General features: G+C 49.5%; 1 protein-coding gene across 1 annotated transcript in view; it reads right to left on the bottom strand.

Annotated features, from left to right (window-relative positions):
• The window catches only part of OTOG (otogelin), a 103587-nt gene that overhangs the window by 76833 nt on the left and 438 nt on the right, over nucleotides 1–26316 (bottom strand). The window contains exons 2-19 of the mRNA XM_032240888.1: nucleotides 26019–26079; nucleotides 25795–25855; nucleotides 21683–21758; nucleotides 20246–20338; nucleotides 19938–20092; nucleotides 17580–17698; nucleotides 16154–16359; nucleotides 15160–15290; nucleotides 14856–14962; nucleotides 14340–14449; nucleotides 13839–13967; nucleotides 12692–12800; nucleotides 12372–12418; nucleotides 11698–11843; nucleotides 4142–4274; nucleotides 3080–3257; nucleotides 1306–1430; nucleotides 185–397 (exon numbers count right to left, since the gene is read on the bottom strand). Coding sequence (XP_032096779.1) covers nucleotides 185–397; nucleotides 1306–1430; nucleotides 3080–3257; nucleotides 4142–4274; nucleotides 11698–11843; nucleotides 12372–12418; nucleotides 12692–12800; nucleotides 13839–13967; nucleotides 14340–14449; nucleotides 14856–14962; nucleotides 15160–15290; nucleotides 16154–16359; nucleotides 17580–17698; nucleotides 19938–20092; nucleotides 20246–20338; nucleotides 21683–21758; nucleotides 25795–25855; nucleotides 26019–26079 — 2199 coding nt within the window. The remainder of the gene's footprint in view (nucleotides 1–184; nucleotides 398–1305; nucleotides 1431–3079; nucleotides 3258–4141; nucleotides 4275–11697; nucleotides 11844–12371; nucleotides 12419–12691; nucleotides 12801–13838; nucleotides 13968–14339; nucleotides 14450–14855; nucleotides 14963–15159; nucleotides 15291–16153; nucleotides 16360–17579; nucleotides 17699–19937; nucleotides 20093–20245; nucleotides 20339–21682; nucleotides 21759–25794; nucleotides 25856–26018; nucleotides 26080–26316) is intronic.

Raw genomic sequence — 26316 nt, 5'->3', positions numbered from 1 at the left:
TTATGCCTGAGTGACCGAGGGGATGGGACCATTGGCAGTGGTGGAGGGCACAGGAGGAGAAGCAGGCTACGGGTGCAGTCAGGCTGGAGGAGACTGGAGGGCATCCCAGTGGAGAGGGGGCAGGGGACACTCAGGTCTGGAGCTGCAGCTCCTCCAGCCCACCCCTACGTGGGTAGGCACTCACCGCAGGCTGGCAGGCGGGCACGGAAGTCAACAGGGAGCCCATGGCGTCGGCACAGGTGGGCGTAGTGGGCCAGCGTTGTGCATAGGCAGGGCTGCCCGCAGCGGCAGGCGTCCCTGCGGCACTGCTCAAAGTAGGGCACAGGGCTCAGGATCGCAGAGCAGGGTGCAAACAGCTCCCCCGTGAGCACACTGCAGGCCTGCACTGAGTAGGAGGCTGGGGCAGGAAGAACAGGAGTCATACGGTCAGAGGGCAGTCTGCCCGGTGTCCCAGGACTCAGTCTCTCTCCCTCCCCATGGCTCAGGGGAGTGTGTGTGTGTGTGTGTGTGTGTGTGTGTGCGCGTGCGCACGCACGTGCACAGTATGGATGTAGGTAGCTACCTCAGTGCACAGCTGGCTGGGAAGATATGGGTGTGGTTTAGTACATCTGGGTGTGAATATGCAGCTTGATGAAAATCCCTGGAGCTTACATTCTGGTCAAAGGAGATCATCACTAAAAAATTCACATAGCAACTTCAAAAGTAGAGAAGCTAAGGAGCAAGAGAAAGCTAAGAAGCAGCATGGGGAGTGCAAGGCCAGGCAGGAGAGTCAATGGCAATTTGAATTCAGGCAGTCAGGAAGGCCTCAGCAAGGGGGTGATGTCTGAGCAAAAATCTGAAAGAAGCAAGGAACTGAGGGATGTCTGTGTCTGCAGAAAGAGCATTCCAGGAAAGGCAACTGCAGGTGCAAAGGCGAGCAGAGGAGAGCAGTCCTGACTGTGTAGAAAGAACGATAAGGAGGCCAGGGCAGCTGCGGCACAGCAGAGGGCACAGGAGTAGTAGGGGACATGGGCAGAGAGTGTGGGGCCTGGTGGGGTCACAGAGCTGACTTCAGCCTTTGCCCTGAGATGGAGAAGCCAGTATAAAGGTGCATGTGTTTACCTGATAGTGAAAGACTATGAGGCTTCCTGTCTGCCTGGACCTCACTGTCTCTCCTCCCCACCCCCCTGCTGCTCCTCTTTTTCTTAGCACTCCTACAAATTTGGCCAGCACCCTCCTGACCCGAGTTCCCTTTTCATATCTCTTGAAGAAGCAGTCCTCCCAACCCCACTCACCCATGCCTCTCCCCTTCCCCTGCCAACTCACCAGCTTGCAGGTGTACATCGCAGGGGTCCAGTGGGGAGCCAGGGACCAGCGGGGAGCAAGCAGAAAGCGTTTTCCAGGAATTGCCAAAGAGCTGTGGGGTGCTCTCAGGTACACCCACTGGGGACCTGCAGCCATGTTATAGCCATATTCATACACTTGCCCACGTGGACCCAGGGACACAAATAGTACAGATCCAGGTAAGCATCTACTTATTCATATACACACACACAGTCATAATCTACACATCCATATACACACACTCAGAGGAGCATGTGTACTCACCCAAACCTATAACATGTATATGCAGACACCCTCAACACACACACACATACAGAGCACAAATATATGCCAGACAGCCAAGGTGGTCCACACAGCCACATTCAAACACATAGAGTTATGGAGGTACACATGCACGCGTGCACACACGCACACACACACACATAACATTTAACAAAACAGCTCAAAATGGGCTAGGACCATACACTTCCCACTTCATTCCCCAACCCCAGCTCTTCGGGTCAGAAAAAGAAACAGGGACATCATGAAGAGAATCAAACCCCATAGGGGTAAGGCTTTTTCCCTCCTCCCTTCTCCAAGGGCAGTTCCTGAAAACTCCTTGGCTTCCATTTGGCTGTCTCAGTAGGAAACTGTCACACAAGGTGCAGTGAAGGGAGGAAGGGGGATGAGCATGCTTCCTAGACATCACAGGTCTCCAAGAGTCACCAAATGCAGGTGTAGGTGCTGAGCAGAGGGAGGTCGTGGTCTGTATGGGGGGCAAGTTCTGCCTGGCACCCATCATGACCACATATTGTTCCAAGGCAATGACAGCACTCATATTATGTAGGGCAATATTCCTACCCAGAAGTCACATTTAGTAGAGTGGCAAATAGCTTACACACTAAACCAGGGTCTGTCCCTACTATTTGGCCAGCTACCCTAACATCAGCCCTACCAGGCAAGGTGTAGTAGAATGGCATAGTTTTAAATGTATATGCATTGAAAAGTTCTGAGCTTTATCTTGTTTTTATTCTTCACAGCAAATCTGAGTTCTCTTTTTTGGTTAAAGAATGCCTCCCCTGTTTCCTTCTGCATCCATTAATGCATGTAACTTGAAGGACTGGCCAGAATCTCCAGCCTTTAAGATCAATCCTTTGTTCTCCTTTCTAGGAACTTTGCCAAGTTCCTAATCTATGTCTGTGCCCATATGCCAGCTCACAGAAAACAGCCTTTCCCTGAATACTGGGAGGCTCATGGGGTGCAAACTCAAGAGGCTTCAAGTACCAGGTAGGAAAGGTACATGGGTTAGACTGGCCTGGTGGGTTAGAAAGTGCGAAAGTTTGTTTCTTTGGCTCACTAGGGGCTTACACTCACCAAAAGTGTCCACCTCAATTAAAACAAACAAAACCATGAGCCAAATCAGTCAGTCTGAGGTCCTGGGTTTTAAGACCTCATTCTAAACAGCATTTCTCAAGGTATGGTCCACAGACCTCCCATACTGGAATCTTAGAGGTGATTATCAAAAATAGGATTCCTGAGTCTACCCTAAATCTTGAGGCGCGGGCCTCAGGAGTCAGTGGTTAGCAAGCTCCCCAGGTGAGTCTTCCGCACACAGAGGACTGCAAACTGCTGCTTTAAAGAAACATACTTAAATTTAAATGTAAAGCAATAAATGGTGAAGGCCCATGGGAGAAGCATGTTTGGGCAGTACCTCTAGATTACCCAGCCAAGAGGCCCATTTCCCCTCCTCTTCCGCTTCCGGCGCAGGCCTACGTACAGGAAGTCGTCCTGCGTGTTGCCATTGAAGGTGCCGCAGAGGCCCACGGTGTCCTCCACCCATCGCTGGTCCACCTGTAGGTACAGCCTCAGCCCCTCACGATCATAGAGCACACGCACGCCCACATTCGTCCTCACCCGCAGGAACACGGAGGACAGCCTACGGATCTCAAAGGCATCTGGGCACAGAATCCGAAGGGGGAGAGTGGGAGGGCAGCCAGTACACAACGCGCCCACCACCGCCACCTGCCTGGCCGGCTCAGATCCCCCACACTGAAGCCGTGCCTGCCATGAAGCTGGTTTGGGGAGGCTTGAGGAAACCCTGTTCAGTGACGAAATCGGGACCCAGGGATAACTTCCCACGGCGGCCTGGGCTGAGAAATTTTTTTTTAGCATCAAGTGCCAATTAAAGCTTTGCTCCCACTAAGGAACTGGTACACGTTTCCTCCTGTAGCAGGAGGATTCTGTAACTACCCATTCTCTTCACAGTGGCCACAACACAGTTTTATTATGGAAGCTCATGATACAATTTTAGACTCAAGTGTAACAAATTTAAATTTTAGATTTTATTGTGGAACATTTTATACCCTTTATGGTTTATATTTATTTCTGCAGCCTTTTGACACCCAGTGTATTCCCACTCCTCTCAACCTTGAGCTCCTGTTGTTGCTTTTCTTTCTTTCTGGTGCTAGGTTTTTCTTTCTTACTCGTTTTGCCATTTTTGTTAGATGTGTTTCTTATGAGCTACGCATAAGTTTCTTGTGGAATCAGAGAGTATAACAAGTAGTTAATAAATTATGAGAGTCAGGATGGGAAACATCCATGCATATGCTCATGTTAGGAGAAGCCATCACACTGCTAGGAAGCCCACTGTCCTGTTGAGGTGGGACAAGGACACATTTTGGAGTCCACATTTTTACAACCAAAGTGTCCCCTACCCTGACCAACCCAGTACTAGAATATGAATTTTTGCCAGTGTAGCAGTGCTTTTAGCCAGAGAAGCCTGGGAAAAGAGGTCGAAACCCTCAGTTCCCAACTACGTCTGTTGTCCACCCAACCGTACCATCCGTGTATGGCGGGATGATCTTGTACTGGTCAAACAGAAGGACATCCCCTGCCTGGGTCAGGGTCACCTGCCTCCGAGGGTCCTGATGCAGAATCACTGACACTGACTGGACACAGGCTCCATCTTGGTTCTGGAGAGATAGAAAGGTCAATGGGCAGAGTTGGTTGGTCTGTCCATCCTGCTGGTTCCAGACAGAACCCCAAGGATATCAGGGACCATCCAACCAAATGTTACCCTCATTCTCTGGGAATGAGCAGGCAGAGGCTCAGATTGGAGAAGGTTAGTAGCAGAATGAGGATAACACTAATAAAAATGATGGTCAACTCTCAGGTTATCTAAAGACACAGAGAAGAGATGGAACCCAGGTGGCCCAGAGTGTGGCCTCAGAAACACTGGCCTCCCCCACCTCATCGCAACCCAGAACTTTAATTTCATCCCTTTATGGGTGTTTATATAACTCATTTCATGTGTTACATCCTGCACTCCACTGACAAGCAGTCAGGAAATGAGGTAATATTCTCTGGGCCTCAGGTTCTCTATCTCTAAAATGGCCACACATTGGGCCCAGTTCATAATTCCCTCCACAGGAAAACATCCACACAACCATTCATTTAAACACTTAACTGAGCACCAACTATGTGCAAGGCATACTGTATCAGACTTTATGAATTCAGTGATAAGACAAGGTTTCTGTCCTCATGGAAATTATATACTCGTGTGGGACACAGACATTAAATAAGCAATTAACAACATTGATTATTCAATTATAATTGTGATCAGTGCTGTTAGCAGGTGTTGAGTGTTAGAAAAGCATATGAAGGAACGAGACTTAGTCTGCAGAGATAGGAAAGGCCTTCCTAGGGAATGAAAATAACATAGAATTATCATAACAATAATAAAACCCATAATAATACTACAATATTATTATGAAATTATAACCAACAGCTAACTTTCACGTGGAGTTACTATGTTCAGTGCTGTTCAAATATCTTTGTATATGTTCACTCACCTAACTCTCATAGCAATCTAATTAACAAAGTATTACTAACATGCCCACTTTGCAGATTAGAAAACCAAGGCACATAGAAAGGTGATATTTGAGTTGAAATCTGAAGAATGCATGGAAGCTAGCTGGGCAAAGAGAGAAGAGGAAGAAGGAGACATCCAGGCAACAGGAACAACTTGTACAAAACAACAAAAGCTCTGATGCAGGAAGTCGTTTAATGCATGTAAGGGCATAAAGAAGACCAGAGGAAACAGAACCCATCAGGCAAAGTCGTTTAAGATAGGGGTCAAGGCTGGGCACAGTGGCTCATGCCGTAACCTCAGCCCTTTAGGAGGCTGAGGTGGGAGGATTGCTTGAGCCCAGACATTCGAGACCAGCCTGCTCAGCATAGAGAGACCCCATCTTTACAAAAAAAAAATAATAAAAATAATTTTTAAAAAGGTTCAAGAGGTAGGTAAAGGCCAGCTTAGGCAGAGCCTTGAAATATTTTTAGATTTTATCCTAAGTCCAACAGCCAACCAGAGAAAGTGAACCAGGAGAGTGACACAGTGAAGTGACAGAACGATCAGGGTTTGAAACTTTAAGGAAAGACACTGTGCAACAAGCCACAATCATCCTTCTGAGTTCCTGCCCAGGGGGACAGAAAATCCCTGAAAAAGCACAAAATCATTATGTCTAAAACATCATATTCTTTGTTCAACCCACTCATCCTCTAGTCCCGTCTGGACATGCCACCTGTGTGGAAATAAAGCCCACACCTTTTAGTCAAAAGTCTCAGGTTTAAATCCTAATGTAGCTGAAAGCTATGTGACCTTAAAGGAGTCACTTAAATTATCCAGAGCTCAGTTCTCTCCTCTGCAAAACAGATACAACACTTGCATTTACCCAATCCTACCCAGTTGGGTACAGATTTTTTAATGTGTATAAAATATTTTGGAGGTTGCATTTACCTCCAAAAGCCCACAAAGTTTCACTAAGAGTGAAACTTGATGTAAGCAAATTCTAAAAATCATGTAGGAGGGGATATCAGCATGAAGTGTAGACTAAACAATTAAAAAATATAACTGCATTACAAACCTATAAAACAATCTTAGTGAAGAGAGTGGGAGGAAAGGTGTTGACATAGTGACTTTGAAATAAGTGAAATTTATAAGACTAAAGGCAAAAGGAGCTGTGCACAAAAACTGTACTTTAGTTGATAAAGTTATTTCCTATAGAGGTATGCATTAATAGGAATATACATATATACTGGAATTGAACAATTAGGTAAATGGATGGTGTATGGTGAGGCCAGGTTTCTTACTGTTAGAGTGAATGTTCACAGATAAGCAAGAGGAAGAAGCTAGAATGATCCATGTGGAATGGATTAGAATTGGACCATCACTATGAAGTCATGGTTAGCATATAGATACAGATGGTTATACTGAAAAATATTTATACCTATGCATATATACAAAGATAAACATAGCTATGCAAATACAGTCAGCTCTCCATATCCAGGGTGCTGCATCCATGGATTCAACCAACCATGGATTGAAAACATTTGGAAAAAAATACGGATGCTTGTGTCTGTACTGTACATGTACAGGCTTTTCTTACCATTATTCCCTAAACAATATAGCATAATGACTATTTATATTAGCATTGACATTGTATTAGGTATTATAAGCAACCTAGAGATGATCTGAAGTATACAGGAGGAAGTGCATAGGTTATATGGAAATACTCTATACCATGTTACATAAGGGATTTGAGCATCTGTGGATTTTGGTATCTGTGGAGAGTGGGGTGCTGGAACCAATATCCCACAGGTATTGATGGTACTTCCTTTCTCTGTTAGCTGAGAATGCCTAAAATAAATCATATCCCAGTAGCAATGGGCACATCTCATACCCAGATCTTGATCCTAATGCCATTGTCCAATAAAAGGAACCAGGAGAGCCTCGTAATATTTTTGGAGAAAAGGATGATACTAGGACTGGGACAGGAATGATACAAGATAAGCCTGGTGCATCTAGTAGACCCAGAAAGTAAAAACGTGAACACACACACACACTCAGGCCCCACCACCACCACCATATACACACACAATGTCAAAGGGACAAGGAATCAACTGAAAGAATTCAAGTAAGGACATAAAGATGTAGTGGATTATAACTCAAAGTAGAAAATAAATAGCCATGAGTGTATGCTGATATAAATAAGTAAATGGGAAAAAAGAGACAAATCTCCCTGGCAGAAAAAATCTAAATAATTTATGTCGATTCTCTGCCTTCAAGGAGGGGGAGCATAACTTCCCACTCTGTAAGTGTGGGCTGCACATAGTGACTTCCAAAAAGAACAGTGTGGAAAAAGGGGAAAAGAGTAAGTTTACAGTGGAGAAACCTGAAAAACACTACCTCCACCAGATGATCAAGGTCAGAATCAACAGCGATAAGCCATGTTCATAGTATGTACCATGGATAAGATGTGATGAACATGGCACTTTACCTCTGTGACCTTCCTCCCAAAAAGCATAACCCCAGTATAACCATGAGGGAAAAAAATCAGACATCTTCTAATAGAGGGGCATTCTCCAAAACACCTGACCAGCACTCCTCAAACTGTCCAAGCCATCATAAACAAGGGAAATCTGAGAAACTGTAGCATCCATGAAGAGCCTAAGGAGACATGATGACTGTGTGTAATCTGGTACCCTGGATCAGAAAAATGACATTAGGTAAAAACTATAGAAATCTAAATAAGGTATGGACTTTGGCTAATGATTATCTATTAACATCGGTTCATTATTTTTAACATATGTATCATACTAGTGTAAGATGTCAGGGGTAAGTGGGTGTAAGATAGACAGGAACTCTAGGTACTATCTTTGCAATTATTCTGGAAAGATAAAGATGTTCTAAAAAATAAAGTCTACTTTAAAACACTTTGAGGACTGCAAACACTACACAGGTTCTGGGGTGGATGTATTAAGACGCTGCGATAACATCCACCCTAGGTTGGGCTCAGCTCTGCCTCCTGCTGGCTGTGGGTCGTCAGGAATGCCCCAAGCCTCTGTAGACCTGTCTCATCATATTTAAAACAGGGAGAATGATAACTACCACATGGGGTATGTTGAGACTTAAATTAGATGTTATTTGCAAAGTAATTGATCAAAGTTCAAAGCACTGTGCAAATATTGTATCATCGTCATTATCATCCTCTCTGTTAATGTCCCCACCCCACTCCGTGCTGGTCACCCAGCATTGCAGTCACAGCGTCATCTTTGACTTCTCTCCCACGCACTCCCAATTTTACCAGACAGTCAGTCAGTTGCCAAGTCCTTCTGTATCTGCTTTAATGGATCCTGGAATATTCCAACCTCATTGCTTTTCTCATATGATCTAATCAGCCCTTGGAGTGCCCTCCCTCCCTCTCCTTACCCATGCATACCTGATTTCTTTTTAGGCTCACTTTTTAGTCCACTTAGCCCAGATGCCACCTCTGTCATGAGGTTTTCCCTGATCCTTTTTTTCTGACATGTAGGACTATTTCTTCCTTCACAGAACCCCCTGTGATGGCACTGATCAAGTTGTAGCTTGTGTGGAAGCTCTCTGAGGACATGCTGACCTCCCTACAGGCAACAGGAGCATGAATCAGGGTCTGATTCCTCTGTGTAACCTCACCATGCCCAGCACGGAGCTGGCACAGGGTTGGTCCTCCGTGGGTCCATGATGTGGGTGAAGTTACAAGGAGGAGAGCTGGCCCAAGATAAAAAGAACCTGCTGTCAAGAGGCACTGTCCTGCAAAGAAGAGGGTTGCTTCAGGCCAAGGCTGGCCCACCGCCCATCAGGGACATGGCAGACAGAAGGTTGAAGAACCTTCTCTCTTCTCTTCGGTCGGAAACCAGTCCTCTGCCCCTGACTCTGCCTAGAGAGAAGATGGCCTGATGTGGTGGCTCACACTTATAATCTCAACATTGGGAGGCTGAAGCAAGTGAATCGCATGAGCCCAGGAGTTCGAGACCAGTCTGGACAACATTATGAACCCCCATCTCTACAAAAAAAAAAAAAAACTAGCCAGATGGCATGTGCCTGTGGTACCAGATTACATATAATCCAGAATACCAGATTACATACAGTCAACATGTATTAGGAACTACCCTGGAGGCTGAGGTGGGAAGATCAACTGAGTTTGGGAGGTTGAGGTTGCAGTGAGCTGAGATTGTGCCACTTTACTCCAGCCTGGGTGACAGAAAAAAATGTGGGGGGATGCTGAGTAAGTGACCCTGAAGCCCAGTAGCCCTCAGAATTCTGTGAGTGGGAAGGAGCAGCTGGGCTGTGTCTGTGTGTCCTGTCTGTCTTTTGCCACCCTCAGAATGTGATGGGAATGACTCCACTTTGAGGAAGAGCTGTCTCCTGACTCAGAAAGCAGCCAAGGTAGGGCCAGGCCATTCTCTAGCAGAAAGAAGGGAAGGGGACCCTCAGGCCAAAAGGAGAAGAAAACCCAGTCCTCTGCCTCATCCACAGTTCAGCCTGTGTCCCCAGGGCCATGGAGTGACACCTTCAGCTGATGCCTGCTCGCACTCAGGGCCCTCAGTGCTGGGGGCTGGAGCAAAGCCAGCAGGGAGGCAGGACTGGGGGGCAGCTGCCCTGGGTGTGGGTGTGAGCTCCTGCTCTGATGTGTGGGGAGGAGCTTGGGCACAGCCCAGACTGGAGCTTCCAGGACTGGCTGCGCATGATCAGCCCAGGGACAGCAGAGTCACCGCTGAGAGGCAAACACCCCCATCTACCCCAGACTTTCACGTTGGCCATTTTCTGTTATGTTCACAGGTGACTGACACAGCTCAAGGGTCATGTCCTCCAAGAAGTCTTTCCTGATCCACTTCACACTGCTGCCACCCAGAGCCCAAGTAAAACAACAACAAGCAGTTCCCCCGCGGAGATCCACCCTGTACCCTCCATGTTCTCACAGCTGCTGAAGCCCAGTTACAACAGGTTCACTTGTCTGCCTTGCCCACCAAACTATAGGGCCCAGGAAGGCAGAGCCATCTCTAATTCATCCCAGTCTCCACCCAGCTCAGCTTCTGGCACAATTAGGTATTCAATGTTTGCAGAAGGAAGGACAAAAGGATGGAAAGAAAGAAGCAAGGAAGAGAGGGACGAATGTTGAAGGTGCAATCCAATGAAGCAGAGAAGATAAAGTTGAATTAAACCAATTTTAGAGATTTTTTTTTAAAAAAACACGGAGGCCCACTCCACAATCAGGAATTTCAATTAATAATTTATAAGGAAGAGATTTCTGTATGCCATTCACACTGGTCTTTCTAACATTGTCTTGCGCTTATTGCAGTAAATATTTTGGGATTTTTCTGTAAAATGGGTATAATTTTCCTAATACAGGTATGCAACAACAAAAGAAGTTGTTTGCATGTTGTTCAAATTGTTCTATATAAAAATGCTCTTAAAAGACACAGAGTTATCCTAGAACCTGAATTCTTTTTTATTTGAAATTTTAAGTCAAGTTCTTTATGAAGACCATAGCAGGCTGGGCGCAGTGGCTCACGCCTATAATTCCAGCACTTTGGGAGGCCAAGGAGGTCAAATCACGAGGTCAGGGGTTCGAGACCATCCTGACCAACATGGTGAAACCCCATTTCTACTAAAAATATAAAAATTATCCAGATGTGGTGACGCATGCCTGTAATCCCAGCTACTCGGGAGGTTGAGGCAAGAGAATCGCTTGAACCTGGGAGGCAGAGGTTTCAGTGAGACAACATCGTGCCATTCCACTCCAGCCTGGGCAACAGAGCAAGACTCCATCTCAAAAAAAAAAAAAAAAAAAAATAGCAGTAGACAACAGTGTCCTTTTTAAAATATTGTGGAATATAAAATGTTTTAAAATTTAAATTTTCTTCCTGTGTGAAGACACATAAAGTATGGGAGGAAACCAACAATCAAAACTAACTTTTTGTAGATAGTCACTACATTTCTTTAAACTGTTTCAATGCCAATATGTATTCTATAAGAGATTTGTTTCATAAATTAATTGGATTAAAAGTAGGTGCCAGTGTTATACTTTCATATATATATTTATATTTATATAGATTTAGATATTACTATATATTTTATATATTTATATATATTTATTATATATAGATATATAAAAATTTATAGATTTAAGTTTTACTACATATTGTATATTTATATATTATATATAAATTTATATAAATATATATTTGTGTGTGTATATTTATAATTTATATAAATATATTTGTATATATATATATAAATATATATTTGTATATATATATATATATATATATATATAAATTTTAGGTAGTAAAATCTAAAAACAAAAACCAAAGCCCACTGAGGCCCAGGAAAGGGAAGTAACTCTCAGTCAGCAGAGGTGCTTGGGCCAGAACCCAGTCTTCTGCCCCGGCTCTGCCCAGAGAGAAGAGGCAGCAGGTGGGGGCCATGGGAAGACCAGAGCCCTGCCCTGAGTCCCGGTCTCTCTTGGGGGCAGTAGACAGGGGTAGCTGGGGTCTGGGATCCCCAGCTCTTACCAGGCCACACGGGGCGTTCTGCAATGTCACGGTGAAGGTGCCCGAGGAGCGGCTCTTGGCCAGGATGTACTGACATGTGGCGGGGAACGTGTACCGGCGGCCGTCAAAGGTTGTGAAGTGAATGTCACCAGTCACTGAGCACTCAGCTGAGAGGCAGAGAAAGGCCACTGACCCACGGGAGCTGCCCCAGGGGAGCCCTGCCCTGCAAGCTCCAAGCATGAGCAGGACACAGCACCCCACCCTCAGGAATCAGAGCAGTGTAAGGAATGAGGCCTGCCCTCTGAGAGCCCTGGGCAGTGGGAGACATAGGCCTATGCCCAGAGAACTCTCTGAAGAGAGGCACAGCCCTGCCCTGGGGGTCTCCCTCGGAGGGGAGACCAGGGCCTGCCCTTGAGAACCAGGCTCAGTCCAAGTCTCCCTACCCAACTCAGGAAGGTCCTTAGATATACAGAACCCATGACAAAGCCTTCTCTCATGGAAAACCCTTCCTGGCAGGGGCTGGAGCCATCCCATAAACAGGCAAAGTGGTTCTGAGGAAACAAAGGGGCCCAGACTTAGCCAAGGAAACTGAGTGATACCCCCACCTGCAGCAGGCCTGGCCCCCAGAGGTTCCTTGTCCCAAACCTATCAGACTGGTGGAAGGGAGTCTAGTGCAAGGTGGGGGTCAGACATACCTGGGCAGACAGCTGTGCTGCACACCCACTTGCCCGCAGTGCATGTGCTAAAACACAGAGACCAAGGAGGCAAGGGGTCACCCCTCCAGGCCGGAGCTAGATGCTGGGAAACTGCAGGGCCCATAGTGTGCCTGTTCCCAGCTCTCAGTCACCCATCTCTAAAATGGGTGGTAGAGATTCCCTCCATGGATTGGAGCTAATGAGATTCCCCTGGGACTCAAAGGTACTGAGTGAGAGCCCCTAGACCCCAGATGGACAGCCCTCGTGGAAAGCCTCAGCAGCCATGCCCCACAGCCCACTTCCCAGCAGCGGACACAGACCAAGCATTGCAGTCTTCCTTCACCACAGAGCCAGGTGGGTACATAGTCCCGTGAAACTCACAGGGACACTCAGCTGGTGCCACACAGCCCCCATCCTCGAAGATGAGCCCTAGAATGACAGCAAAGGGCAAATTAACTCACCTCTGCCCCTGTTCACAAACCATTCATGGCTTCTGGGCCTGCGATAAAGATCCCCTTATCTAACTTCATTCATCTCTTAGCTCCCAAACTTTCTCCTCTCTAAGTCCTTGGCTCAAGCAAGAAGTGAACACCTTCTGGTGAAAGAATCCCATCTCTAGACCTTTGCTCAGAGAACTGTCCACAACCCCACCTCCAACCTGCACATGAGCTTCTCCTCACCACCTTCAAAAGCCTGTCAGCACATCTAAACCAGCTTAGGCACCAGGCACCACCTCCTCCAGGAATACTTCCCTGACAACCTCTCCCCATTCTGAATTCCTATATTTTTTTCTCATCTGAACCCCTGAGCTGGCCTTCACCTCATCATACCTTAGACTGGTCATATGAGCATCATATCCCTGAAACCAGATTCTGATCCCGAAAGTCAATGCCTGTATCTTTATGTTTTTTATCTCAGCCATCCTCCTAGCCAAGTGAGTTGTACATTATAGATGTGCTGCAAATTTATACACTGAAAAACAACACGATAAAGTCTTCACACATGGATGCATGCTTAAACAAATGTATGTGTATATGTAAGCGAATGACCTGTTCTCATCATACACACCTTAAGAAGTGTAGCCCTGATTAATTTAAATACCCCTATGAAATCAAATGTCCTGAAGAATCTCTCAAGAGGCTGCTGTTCTGTCCCCAACCTCACTTCCCTTAAACCATTTTTATTCATTTATTTGTTAATTGTTTGCTCCTTCCTCCCTTCCTCCCTCCCTCCCTCCTTCTTCCTTTCTTTCTCCCTTTTTCCCTCCCTCCCTCCCTTCCTTCCTTCTTCCCTCCTTCCCTTCTTCCCTCTCTTCCTTCCTCCCTCCCTTCCTCCCTTCCTTCTTTCCTTCTATCCTTCTTTCCTTCCTTCCTTCCACAAACAGGCATCGTCTGAACTCCTGCTTTATGCCCATCTGTGCCAGGCCAGGAAGATGGTGCCAGGCACCTACATCTGCCCCTAGCATACCATTGGGGCAGTAGCAGCCATCCACACAGGCGATCTCACTGTCCACGCAGGACGCCCGGGGCTGGCAGGAGGCAGGGCAGCAGGCGATGCACTCGTTGTAGGTAAAGGCCTTCTCCTTGCAGTGCACAGCTTGGGAAGGAGGGGGTCCATGGTCTGTCAGCTACTGGCCTCAGCTCTGCCAGGACCCAACTCCTACCCCAGGCCATGGGGTGGGGATGGAAGGGAGGGCTTTGATTTTCCTAATTCTCTAGTTCCAGAGGGAGCACTGGGGGCCCAGGAAATTGACAAGGAGAAGGAATTGCAAGGGGAGGCTCTGAGAATCACCCAGCCTAGTCCCTCCCACTCTAAGCCTCAGGTTTTTCATCTATCACATGGCAACAAAACCTCAGGGCTTACAGTTCTGACAACTGTGATTCCGAGAAGGACAAGACATTGAGCTGAGGCCTGAGAATGCCACCCACAGCCTGACGCCCTCCCTGCCCACTACTGCGCTGCACCTACTGCATTGCCGGAGCTGGGTCCTCCAGCCCTGCAGGGGCCGCCCTGCCTGGGCACATGCCCGGGCATACTCTGCCAGTGCCCGGCACCAGGTGGCCTCATCACCCATTGACCTGTACAGAGAAACCAAGGGTCACACTGGAACAAAGCCCAAAGTGCCACCAGCCCGCCAGCATCCCAGAGACTGCCTGGGCTTCAGGGAACCCCCTCCTCTCCACCCAGCTGGGCAAGGCTGCCCAGGAAGGCATCTAGGTGCACAGATCCCTAGACTTGAGCCACAAATGCTGGATTCTAGTCCCAGCATTGCCACTAACTTGTTGCATGACTCTGATGGAGTCCAGCCCCATTTCCGGGCTTCACTTGAATGGGGCAGCTCAGTCCCACCTATGCAGATAAGAATTTCCGAGCTTTGGGAAGCAGATCTGGCAGTGCCTGGGTTCACTCAGCTTGGTGGCCCACGTGCTGAGCACTCACCCCAATACTAGAGGGTTCCCCATAGCCCACACCACCCCCACTTACTGGCAAAGATCACTGGTGCAGCTGGCTGTGAAGGGCAGAGGGCTGACGTAGGCATGGCAGGCATCAAAGGGGGGCCGCAGGAGAGCCTCACATTTCTCATACACACCCTGGAGCAATGGGCCAGGAGCCAGGGCTAGAGGCTGGCAAAGCCACACACAGCCCTATGCGGAAACCCAACTTGGGCCAGAGGGAAGGCGTAGAGAAGAGAGGGATGGGGCCACAGGGTCCTGCAGCCAGTGGCTTTCCAAGAGTTGGATAGCAAGCCAGGCTCTAGGGTAGGGGAGTCTCTCCCCAGGGTCCAGACCTGCATGGTTCCTGGGCTCTGCTGCAGGCATGGTGGGCGAGGCAGGGAGGAGGTTGTGGGCCCTGGAGGCTGGTTAGGGGCCTTCTCCTGCCAGCTGTGCACAAACTCAGCCACATCGTCAGTCAGCTTCCCTGGAGGAGGGAACTGCCATGACGATGGGGCGGCGGTGGGGTCGGGTGGACAGGAGGGACAGAGGGCTCTGAGGGAAAGTCGATGCCAAGGGATGGGTAAGGAGTTTTGAAGAATCCAGTCTCCTGAGTGCCCATCCCAATCAGAGCTTCCCAGCTGAGCCATTCTCCTGAAAAAGCTGTTTGGTAGTAATAGGCAAGAACAGTCAGGAGCCTTTGGCAGCTCCCTATGGTGCCAAACTTGACGCAGCACCACGCACTGGAAAGAGAACTGGTGTGTGAGCCTCAACAAGTTTCTGTGCTTCTCTGAGCCTCAGTTTCCCCGTATTTGCCATAGGGAACATAATCTCCCAGTGAGATTGTTGCAAGGACTACTTGAGGTGATGCATGTAAAGTGTTTAGTATGGTGTAGTTACTCAAAAGGGGTTGCAACCCTTCTGGCCAGAGCCACCATAATTTGGCCCTGAACGCTCCACTCTTACTTCCTACCACTCCTCCATGGGTATCTTTAGCTGGGCCAATTCTCTTCCTGGCTGTCTCTGGCCCTCTGCTCCCTGCCTGTCCACCCCATCCCCCACATTGCAGGGTCAATCCCACTGGCAAAGTGCCCATTAGATCCCCACACAACCATAGTGGGAATTCTCATTATGACTGTTTTTGCAGATGAGGAACCTGAGGTTGAGTGTACGTTAAGAACATGCCCAAGAACACACATTTGTTGGGAAGAGGTCCTTGGCCTTCTGCTGCATCTTTAATACCATGGCCATGACCGCAGGGCTCTGTTCCAAGTCCCCTCTGACCCCTCCCAGCCTGACCTGCTCCCCTCCTCCCCAAAACCTCTCAGAGGCCACCTGTCTGTGCCTCACCATAGCGGGTCACCAGGTCATCCTGGGGGTCAGCATTGTTGTTCCCGCATAGCCCATGGGTCCAGCCCATGAACTCGGGACTCATCTTGATGTAGACAGCCGAGGCGCCATCCCAGGCCAGGGTGAAGGCTGACTGATGCCGCACGATGATGTAGCCGGCAAGCCGCTGCAGACGTACGCTCCCCATCACATGTGGCAGTGGGACCCTGCAGAGCACATCCCAGAGCTTCAGGATATCCAAGCACCTCCCTTCACCAAAGGAACAGCCAGTCCCTACCCCATAATCCAAGGCCCCCACTTCCCCTCCCTATGAATGCTCAGAATTCCCAGGTGCCTAGAAGTGTACCATTAAAGCTGGATTCTTTTGTCTTTAAAGGTTTTTTAAAATGGCAATTTCCCGGGCAGGGATAAATCTTAGAGTAAGTGACTCCAAGTTCCTTCCTCCCAGACAGGAGAGAATACAAGCAAACATCCGCTATATTTTTTTGGTGAAGCACAGGAACCAAGTGGAAAGAGAAGTCAAGAGAGGAGGAAAGCTGGGAGTGCAAGAAAAGAGGCCGGGCCCAGCAGCCTTGACCACTTTCCCAGTCCTCCTGGTACAGGTACCCCTAGCCAATCTGGAATTTGGCAACCTTCAACCCAGCAAAATATCAGGAAACAGAAACAAAAGTAGTGTCTAAGTAGACACAAGACCCATTTACCAACTCTTTACTCACAGGAGAAGCCTATGGGCCATTAATTTTACACTCAGCCCCAGACACTTGGTTGCCTAGTTTCCAGATATGAAGCAGCATATGAGGACAGGGAGAAGTGTCATTACAGGAAGACCCCCTGACGGTAACATGAAGAGACAGTGGACAGCAAGGAAAGGAAAGAACAGTGAGGAAAAGACGCAAGAAAGATTTCACAAACGACCACAGTCTGGGGCCATTTAGTGTAGAGCAAGGGGTCATTAATCCTTTGGTGGTCCCCCCAGCATCCCTGATGGCCCAGCAAGATAACTGACATTCACAATGACCCGGTGTCATCAGAAGTGGGTAAAAGTGTGCTCAGAATGTGCTGGGAGGAGGCAGAAACTGAGGATGATCCATTTGGGAAGATTCTGTAAAAATTTTGGGAGGGAAAAGTAAGCATGTTTATCATGGTAAACTCTCAACTCTCTGGAAAACTCTATTTTCCTGAAATCCTACTGTCTGGAAACTAAGAAGGTCTGAGAGTTCCAGGAAAAAAAAGAAATCGTCATTCTTCAAAAACCCAGTGGCAAGAAACCCAGTGACCCACTGGTATGCTTCTGTCCAGTTGGTGAAAATTGCTGTTTGTCCCCAGAAAACAATTTCCTTTGGGCTTGAGAAGAGCAGATGCTCACCCATCCGTCATCACCAGTGACAGGGATAGGACAGCTCAGTGTGGAAGGTGTTAGAGTTACCTCACACCTCCATGGGTGACCTCCTTGGCCAGATGGATCTCCTGCTCACCGGCAAAGAAGAGGCTGGCAGCCCTGGAGCAGGTGTAGGGGGAAGAGCCGCACTGCGGGTCGTTGTGCACCTGAGTAGGGAGTTCAAAGGGCGGTTTGCAGGCTTCTGCCACAGGCCTGACCCTGAGCTTCGTACCTTGTTGAGTTTCCACTAATGCTGATGGCCTGTCTCCTGCACATCAACTGCCTTTCCTCTGTGATCTCACCCAGTCCCCATACGTCACAGAGGGGAGGCAATGGATTCACAGAGAGGTGAAGTGACTAAGACTGCACACACAGAACTAGGAAATCACAGAGCTGGGATGCTAGCTCAGGTCTGGATGGCTTGATTCCAGGTCTCTTCCCAGTCAATCATGCCATCTCCCTATTTCTGAACCTTTTTGTTTATCCTACCCAGGCTACCCCAACAGATTGAAGGCCAACAGACGTACTCACACCATTTCACACTCATACGGAACACAAACACACGCATCTATACACACTCCATGAATTCTCACATGACATTCTCTGTGCACATGCTATATACACACTCCCTTTCTCCCATGCCCCTGGCAGGTATGGATTGTACCTTTCCCCTACACACGTAGGCACACATGCAGCTCCCGTGCTGCTGTCAAACACACACACAGACACATCTCCTCTGCCCCCTGTTCAGGCAGAACCCAGACTTCAAAGACCATAGACCCAAAGGACGGGGTGGGGTTGCAGGGAGAGCTTCCCCAAAGCTTACCCCTGCCAAGTGTGGAAACCCTTCACAGGAACGCACCTTCTACCAGATTACTGTTCAGTGTGATTAAGCAAGCTGGAGCCACTTCAAGTGGGAACTGCGAAAGCTCCCCCATGGTCTCACTAAAGGGTGTTCATGCTTTTGTGACCATGACCCACAATAAGAAATATATAGAACTGAAAGTTTTACAACACAATACTTATCCCTATCATGTAAGGCATTCTTACAATATTTTCTATTTTATTTGTCTCATGTTTTATGATGGTTGTTTGTTAAGTTGATTTTGTATCCCACAAATATACGGCAACCCATCGAAGTAATTGTAACATATCCATCACAAAATGATGGGTCATGAAAATCTCTGCTATGTGACAGGCTGAGGTAGAGACAGGGAAATTGGTTGCAGTTCCCAGCCCATCCAGGGCATGGTCCCTAGGGCAGGCTCATAGGTCCATGCCTGAGACAGAAGGATCACAAATGGCTGGCAGAAGGGAGACACTGAACACCGGAGACTCCCAACACCCTCAGTCCCTTGAGCCTAACTTGGTACTGACCATGGTGCCCTGGAGAGCTGGTTCTCCAAAGAGACTTTCCTCCAGGTGGAGGGGTATTGAGCTGTGGCTTAAGGTGACTCCTGGTTTAGCACACGGGCTAGGCATGAAAATCGGGCTTGCCTGATAGTGGCTTTCACACATGTGTTCCTATATGTCACAAACCTTCACTGAGCACCCATCCAGGCACTGTGAAACAGAAAGACATGGCCCCTGACCTAGAAAGCTCACAGCTGACAGAGGAAACCAACCCAAAACCAGATCTTTGTAAGAGAAATACAATGACAGGGTCATAATGTGGAACTTTGAGTTACCCAGTGAGGAGCTCCTCAGCCAGCTTGGAAGGTCAGGGGATTCAGGAGGGCTTCTTAGAGGAGGTAACTCTAAACTGAGTCATCCAGGACCTCCATCATGTCCTCTGAGGCACTATTCTCTTTCTAAGCACCTACTGATCTTTTTGCCCAGAATGTTCTCAAGTCTGCCCACACTCTCCTACTCTTCACTTGGCTAACTCCAATTTATTCCTTAGATCCCAACTTAAATGTTACTTTCTCCAGGAAGCTTTCCCGGGTCACCGTCCTTCCCAATAAACATGATTAGGTTTTCAGGACATGTTCTTTTAGCATTTGGCATTTCTCCTCAGTAGCACTCAGTTGCACTTGAAATGAGTCATCTGAGATGATGTCTTTCTTCATTAAACTGTAAGTTCTGTGAGGACAAAGGCTACATCTGTATTGTGTCCACAGGGCCTCGCAACACCAAACCTTATGCCAGAAAAGAGTACAGTGTGCACTTAATAAATACCTGATGAATGAGTGGCTCAATGAATGAATGGCCAGGGTGAGTGGGTGAGCGAGAGCTGTGGAGCCCCAGCCCCCAGTCTTCCAGGTGCAGACTGCCTGGGCGGGAGCTGGGGGCTATGCAAAGAAGAAGGGGCCAGTCTCTTTAACCATGACAAGCAGATCCCAGCCCAGGGCAGCCTCCAGGGCCTAAAGAAACCTTCCTGGACAGGCAGGGCAGGGGAGGCCTCACCTGGATAGAGAAGCTCTCTCCCTCAGGCTCATGGCGCCCCACCAGTGTGTAGCTGCCCTTCCCAGCAAAGTAGTAGTAGAGCCCGTCAAATGTCTCCACGTGGTGCTGCCCCCACGCCCGGCAAATGCTGTCCCTCTCAGGGCCGGCATTGTACACTGAGGCAGGGAAAAGAGAACCTCTCTGTGTAGCTTCAGTGGGCACCAAGCCAGAGGCTGGTGGGTTCCAGCCCTGGAAGTGCTGCCCCCTTTCCCCCTAGCTTTCCCTGCACCCATGGTCCCTCCCAGGGGTGGGGTGGAGCCCAGACCCACCCATCTGGCAGCGAGGTCCAGTGGCATTGAAGCGTCTGCAGTCACAGAAGGCCGGGTGCACACACTCACCACCATTGAAGCAGGAGAACAAGTCTGCATGGGAGACACAGAGGCATTGCCCCATCAAGCTGAGATTGGCAGAACCCAGGGAGGCAGCGCTCTCAGGATTCACAGGACCCAGACCCCCAGGGCAGCCCCAGCCCCAACATTCCTCAGCAAGTAGCCTGAGTTCGGGCACAAGCTGGTGCCTCTGACCACAGCCCTGCCCCATCTCTGGCAGGCAGGTGGGGTGGGGTGGGGTGGCAGGGCATCAGCCTCCAATATGCATCAGGTGGCCCCCAGGCCAGCCCCACCCGGGCCTTCAGTTCCTAGAGCTGTTCCTGGCTAGCAAGGCCGGAGGAGCTATGACTGGGGAGCATGTAGGTGAGCAGGGGGTCTGCCCAGAGATCTGCTGGTGCTGCTCCTCCTCACTGCTCCACATGCTCAGGAAGAGGCCACAGGGGGAACCAGGCAACGGGGGCAAGGCTGTAGCAAGAACAGCCACATATGAAGAGGAGACAAAACAAAGCAAGGATGGTGAGGGAAGGAGCCATGATGTGAGAGGACAGATGGGGACACAGGACAGGTGGAGGACGCAGGACAGGTGAGGGGCACAGGACAGGTGGGGGACACAGGACAAGTGGAGGACACAGGACAGGTGAGGAACAAAGGACAGGTGGGGGACACAGGACAGGTGGGGACACAGGACAGGTGGGGACACAGGACAGGTAGGGACACAGGACACATGGAGGACACAGGACAGGTGGGGACACAGGACAGGTGGGGGACACAGGACAGGTGGGGGACACAGGACAGGTGGGGATGCAGGACACATGGGGGATGCAGGACAGGTGGGGACACAGGACAGGTGGGGGACACAGGACAGGTGGGGACACAGGACAGGTGGGGGACACAGGACAGGTGGGGAACACAGGACAGGTGAGAGGAGGTAGGGACAGACACAGGACAGGTGGGGGACACAGGACAGGTGGGAGGAGAGGCTACAAACCCAGGACAGGTGAGGGCAGCCATGGACACAGGACAGAAAACAGAGGATGAAGGGCAATAGCATGAGAAGTAGAGGGCAGCCACAGAACCAGGGTGAGATGGAGGGGAAACCACCGCTAGGTAACGAAGCACAGCCTCACTGGAGTCAGCCTGTGAGGGAAGTCCTGGGCCGTGGTCATAGGAATAGCACTCTAGAGAGGAAGCTCTCCACAGGCAGGGAGGAGAACGCAAAATGGAGGGAGGCCTAGGCTGGGGCAGGTAGAAGGAGACTTCGAGCAGAAAAAAGGGGTCACGGAGGCCTGAGGGAAGCCCCACCTGCCCTCTCAGCCTCTCCGTGGGCCGGGGCACTCCCGCACACAACCCATGGGCCACAGCGAAGGTGCCACTTACAGGACGGGGCACACTTGGCTCGATGGAGCCGCCTTTCCCAGGAAGACATGGCCGCAGCGTCCAGGGCTTCAGGCTGCTTGTAAAGACAGGAGGAAGGGAACACACTGAGGGCTGACCTCAGGGCGAGTTCCTGGCCGGCTTCCTGGTGGCCACGGCCCTCCCTGTTCATCTCTTAGAGGAAGGAGCTCTGCCCTCAGTGCCCAGCCACTCCTTGCCTGGTGCCTTTGAGAGGCAGAGGAGAGTGTTTGGGCCTGCCCTGGGCCCAGAGGAACAAAGGCCTAGCTCTGACCTTCCCAGGTGGCATCTTTGTGGCAGAGCATGAGGCCCATAGCCAGAACACACCCCCTCCCCTCCATGCCCCAGTACCCGCCAGCCTCCTCTCTTCCCTCCTCCCAGTAAACCTTCACGTCCTCCACAGCCTCACACACGATCCCTTATCTAGATGAACAGCCTGAGGAAGAGCTAAGGAACAAAGGCGGCCCCTCACCCCAGGTCAGGGGAACATCTCACCCCCACAGCCACCCCCACCCCAACCTTCCTCTGGGGATCTTCCAAGAACAGCAAAAACAGCAGCCCACGGATCACCACCCACTGTCCCCACCACCCAGCTCCCAGTCAGGACTGCTGCCCTAACAGCTCAGGTCCGAGGAGGAGACAGGACAAGTGTGGCTAAGAAGACTTGTTTTCCAGACAGAATTCCCAGAGCATGGTCTCTCCAGACATGAACTCCTGAAATCAGGACGGTCTAACAACATAGGTGTTCAATCACCACACAGCTAGATGACTTGGACACTGGCCCTCTCAGAACCCCAGTCCGAGACCTCTAATGTCACCTGGTACTGGCATCCCGGGCACAGGCGAGTTCCTCTCCCTTAGAGGCTCAGCCTCCTCCTTTCTACAACATCCCCAGAACCATGTGTCAGGCACTGTGCTAGGTACAGTGAACAAGGCAGAGTCCCTGCCTTGATGGAGCTTATGTGCGTGTTCACAGGGCCAAAAAAGCCAGCAATCGCACTGTAGGTGTTTACCTCCACATCATCCTCCCTCGCAGTCATCCAGCAAAGGACTGGAACATAGGAAATATTCCGGCCCTTGGTCCCTGGAGCCAACCCCAGCTCCTGGCCCCACCCTGGCAGGCACAGCCAGGCCAGCTGGTTCCCTGATGCACTGCCCTTCGTCTTCACGGTCTTTCTGACATCTTTGCCAGGTTCTGGTGTCCTCACCCACTTTGACCTCGGGTTCCCAGGTTCTCCCTAGCAATCCTTACCCAGCTGACCCAGGCCCAGCCCCAGGAGTCAGGCCTCGCACCTGGGTACTAATCTATCTCACCGGGCCCTCAGAGACCACAGGAAATAGGAGAAGGCTGGGTCACGGGAAACAACCCCATCCTGTAGCCACCAGAGAGCTGTCATTAAAATCAGTCTTTGTGTCTTCACACTTCACTCTCACTTCAGATGTGGCCTCTGGGATAGGTGAGTTATGAGGATAAGACAGCCCGCAGTGCAGAGTCAAAGCCATTTTCTAAAGGATTCCTTAAATCCTGTCCAAATGATTCGTCTTCAGGGGTTAATCAATCAGGTGCTCTTAATCATTTATGATAATCCAGTGAAACTTATGTGGACACGTTCTCAGAATAATGTTTTTAAATACACAAAATAAAGGATAAGGTCTCAAAGAAAATCACTTATAGTGCAGTATCATTTTATGAAAATATTTTATAAAAACGTATAATTGAGGCCAGGTGCGGTGGCTCAGACGTATAATCTCAGCGCTTTTGGGAGGCCAAGGCAGGTGGATGAGCTGAGGTCGGTAGTTCAATACCAGCCTGACCAACATGGTGAAACCCCATCTCTACTAAAAATACAAAACTAGCTAGGCATGGTGGCACGTGCCTGTAATCCCAGCTACTTAGGAGGCTGAGGCAGGAGAATCGCTTTAACCTTGGAGGCAGAGGTTGCAGCGAGCTGAGATCACACCATTTCACTCCAGCCTGAGCAACAAGAGTGAAACTCCATCTCAAAAAAAATAAATGCAATTTAGTAATATTTGAGCTTCTTTAATAACACATTAAATAAAAGATCTAGCAGTGGGCCTTATCATTGCCAAAATTTTGAAGTAGTGATGAACAGAATAATATCTTGAGACAGCAACAGCTATAAGTGGTAGGAAGCTATCCGTGATGTCTATTGGTGACAGTCAAAACAGTGCAAATACTCCTGTGGTTTGCAGACTATAATAATAATTGAAAGGGATGCTGAATTTCAGTTGGACTGAGGTTCCTGTAAATAACAATGTGTTTTTATTTTTCCCTGTCCAAGTTCATGGACACCTGTGTGCAACAATTCTCTCGAGAGTGGTTGAGCTCTGCAGGAGGGGACAGCACTGAAATGAAGATTGGTTGCCTACTGGTCTGGGGCCCAACCCCACTTCCTGAAGAGGGCATTCCAAACAGGAGCCCTCAAAGTATCCCTGGTACATGGGCCTCAGTCCCCCACCCCACAATCCTGTCACCTTAGAGGGAGGCCATTCTAATCCCTTGTTGCTCTAAGGAGCAGTGTGAGAAACCTGCCCGGCTTGCCCGGTCCACTCACTGGTGCCTCTTCCCCCGGGAAAAGGAGCATGCCTACCCTGGAAAGCTGCACGGGAGGGTGCCCGCAGGGAAAAGAAGTGTTTGGAGAAGGGTTATCTCCCCACTAAAATGCAGGGACTCCTGGACTCCTGAGTGCACGGCCTGCCTCTGCCAGGAGACTTAGCTCCACCTGCTCATTGTGGGACCCCCGCAAGTCATCCATCCACCTCAACTTCCCTACCTACAAAAACATGGCTCCATTACCTTCCAACTCAAACTGTATTTGACTGTGATTCTAAATCTTAGGGCCTGGAAGAGTGGGCAAAGAAGAAGTAAAAGATCCAGGAAATCCACACCAGAAAAGAAGCATACCCACCCTATCCCCCTCATTCCACCTTGGGGCCTTCATGTCTATTTCCAAAGGGCAGGAGTTGGAACTCATTGCTGTTATAAATGATTCTCCCCAACCTGCTGACTCAAGGGGCTCCCCAGAGCTGACTGCTGGGACACTTGAGCTGAGGCTCAGCTGCTTTGGGGGACCTAGCTGCAGGTGGGGGAAATTTATGCAGGGCAGGATTAGAAAGTGGACCTGAGTCACCTGATCCAGAGACCAAAGAAGTCTGGCAAAGGGAGAAAACAAAACTGCCACTTCTCTCACAAACACAGAAGACCCTAGGAAGGTGGGCAATAGAACGGTCAAGACTTAAAGGATGAAGTCTGGGCTCAGCGGCTCATGCCTAATCCCAGCACTTTGGGAGGCTAACACAGAAGGATCACTTGAGGCCAGGAGTTCAAGACCAGCCTGAGCAACACAGTGAGACTCTGTCTCTACCAAAAAAAACTGAAATTCAGCCAGGCACAGTGGCACATACCTATAGTCCTAGCTACTCAGGTAACTGAGGCAGGAGGATCACTTGAGCCCAGAAGTCGAGGTTGCAGTGAGCTATGATTGCGCCACTGCACTCCACCTGTGCCACAGACCAAGACCCCTAGCTCAAAAAAAAAAAAAAAAGAAAGAAAGAAAAAAGGAAAAAAGGCCCAAAGGATAAGAGTTCCAGGCTCTGCTTCTCGACCAATCCTTCCTCGCAACTTCCACCAGGTGGCCTAGTTTTTGTCTTGCCTCTCAGTAGCATTCTTGGGGCTCTGCTCCGGGTATGGAGAGGGGCCTCTGACAGGGTTGAGGGTCTTTGCAGGCCGGTCAGGGAAAATAAAACTCCATTCTTCTAAACGTTCATCTTTCTACTTTTACCTGCTGGAAGGGAGAGCTCAGCTCCCTCCTGAAAGAGCACTGTGCCCACCTCTCCTAAAAAAAAAAAAAAAAAAAAAAAAAAAAAGACTGGGCTACAGACCCCCAAGAGATTAGGAAAGCAGGAAGAGAGGGTTTTATGAATCTGCAGACCTCAGACATATAGCAGGAGTTTGTTTGTCCCCTTCTGAACAAGTCCAGAGACCCCTCCTGTAACCTACAGAGTTCCCTGCCAGCCTCAGATCCAGAGAGAAATGAGCTCCTGCCCAGTGAAGCCCCCTCCTCAGAACTCCTTACCTGGCCTCGCATCACTGTGACAGCATCCCCCATGGCAATGGCCACCTCCTGGTGGCTGCTGCTGCAGGAGAAATGAGTCTGGCTTGAATTGGTGGCCAGGACGGGTTATGCCTCCTCACAGTCACCAGGCCTATTCCACCCTAAGTGCTAAAGCCCCGGGGTCACCAATGCCAGAAATACAGATGGGGGCTGTGGGTGGGCTGCCACAGCTCACACCTACTCACCTGGGTTCCCCGGCTGGCTCTCGCCGCAGCTCTGCACTGCTCCATGGAGCCGGTGCTGCGACTAGGGAGGGGATCATTCTCCACTCGAGTTGTGCTTCTCTTCGTTGCGGCCTCCCACCACCCGACCCCAGCTGCTAGAAAGCCTCTCCCACACCACCGGGCACTCCCCCATTCTCCCTCCCTGCAGCCTTCTCAAATCCTTTCTCTCCCTTCCTGGTGACCCTTCTCCAGCAAGGATCCCCCACTTTCCTCTCACTCCTTGGCCGCCAGTTCTCTCTAGTTCCCCATCTTGGGTCTC

The sequence above is a fragment of the Sapajus apella genome, unplaced genomic scaffold, assembly GCF_009761245.1.
Source record: "Sapajus apella isolate SASKATOON/1434 unplaced genomic scaffold, GSC_monkey_1.0 scaffold47, whole genome shotgun sequence".
NCBI lineage: Eukaryota > Metazoa > Chordata > Mammalia > Primates > Cebidae > Sapajus > Sapajus apella.
Note: the sequence above shows the minus strand (reverse complement) of the source record. Positions and strands in the feature narration are given on the sequence as shown.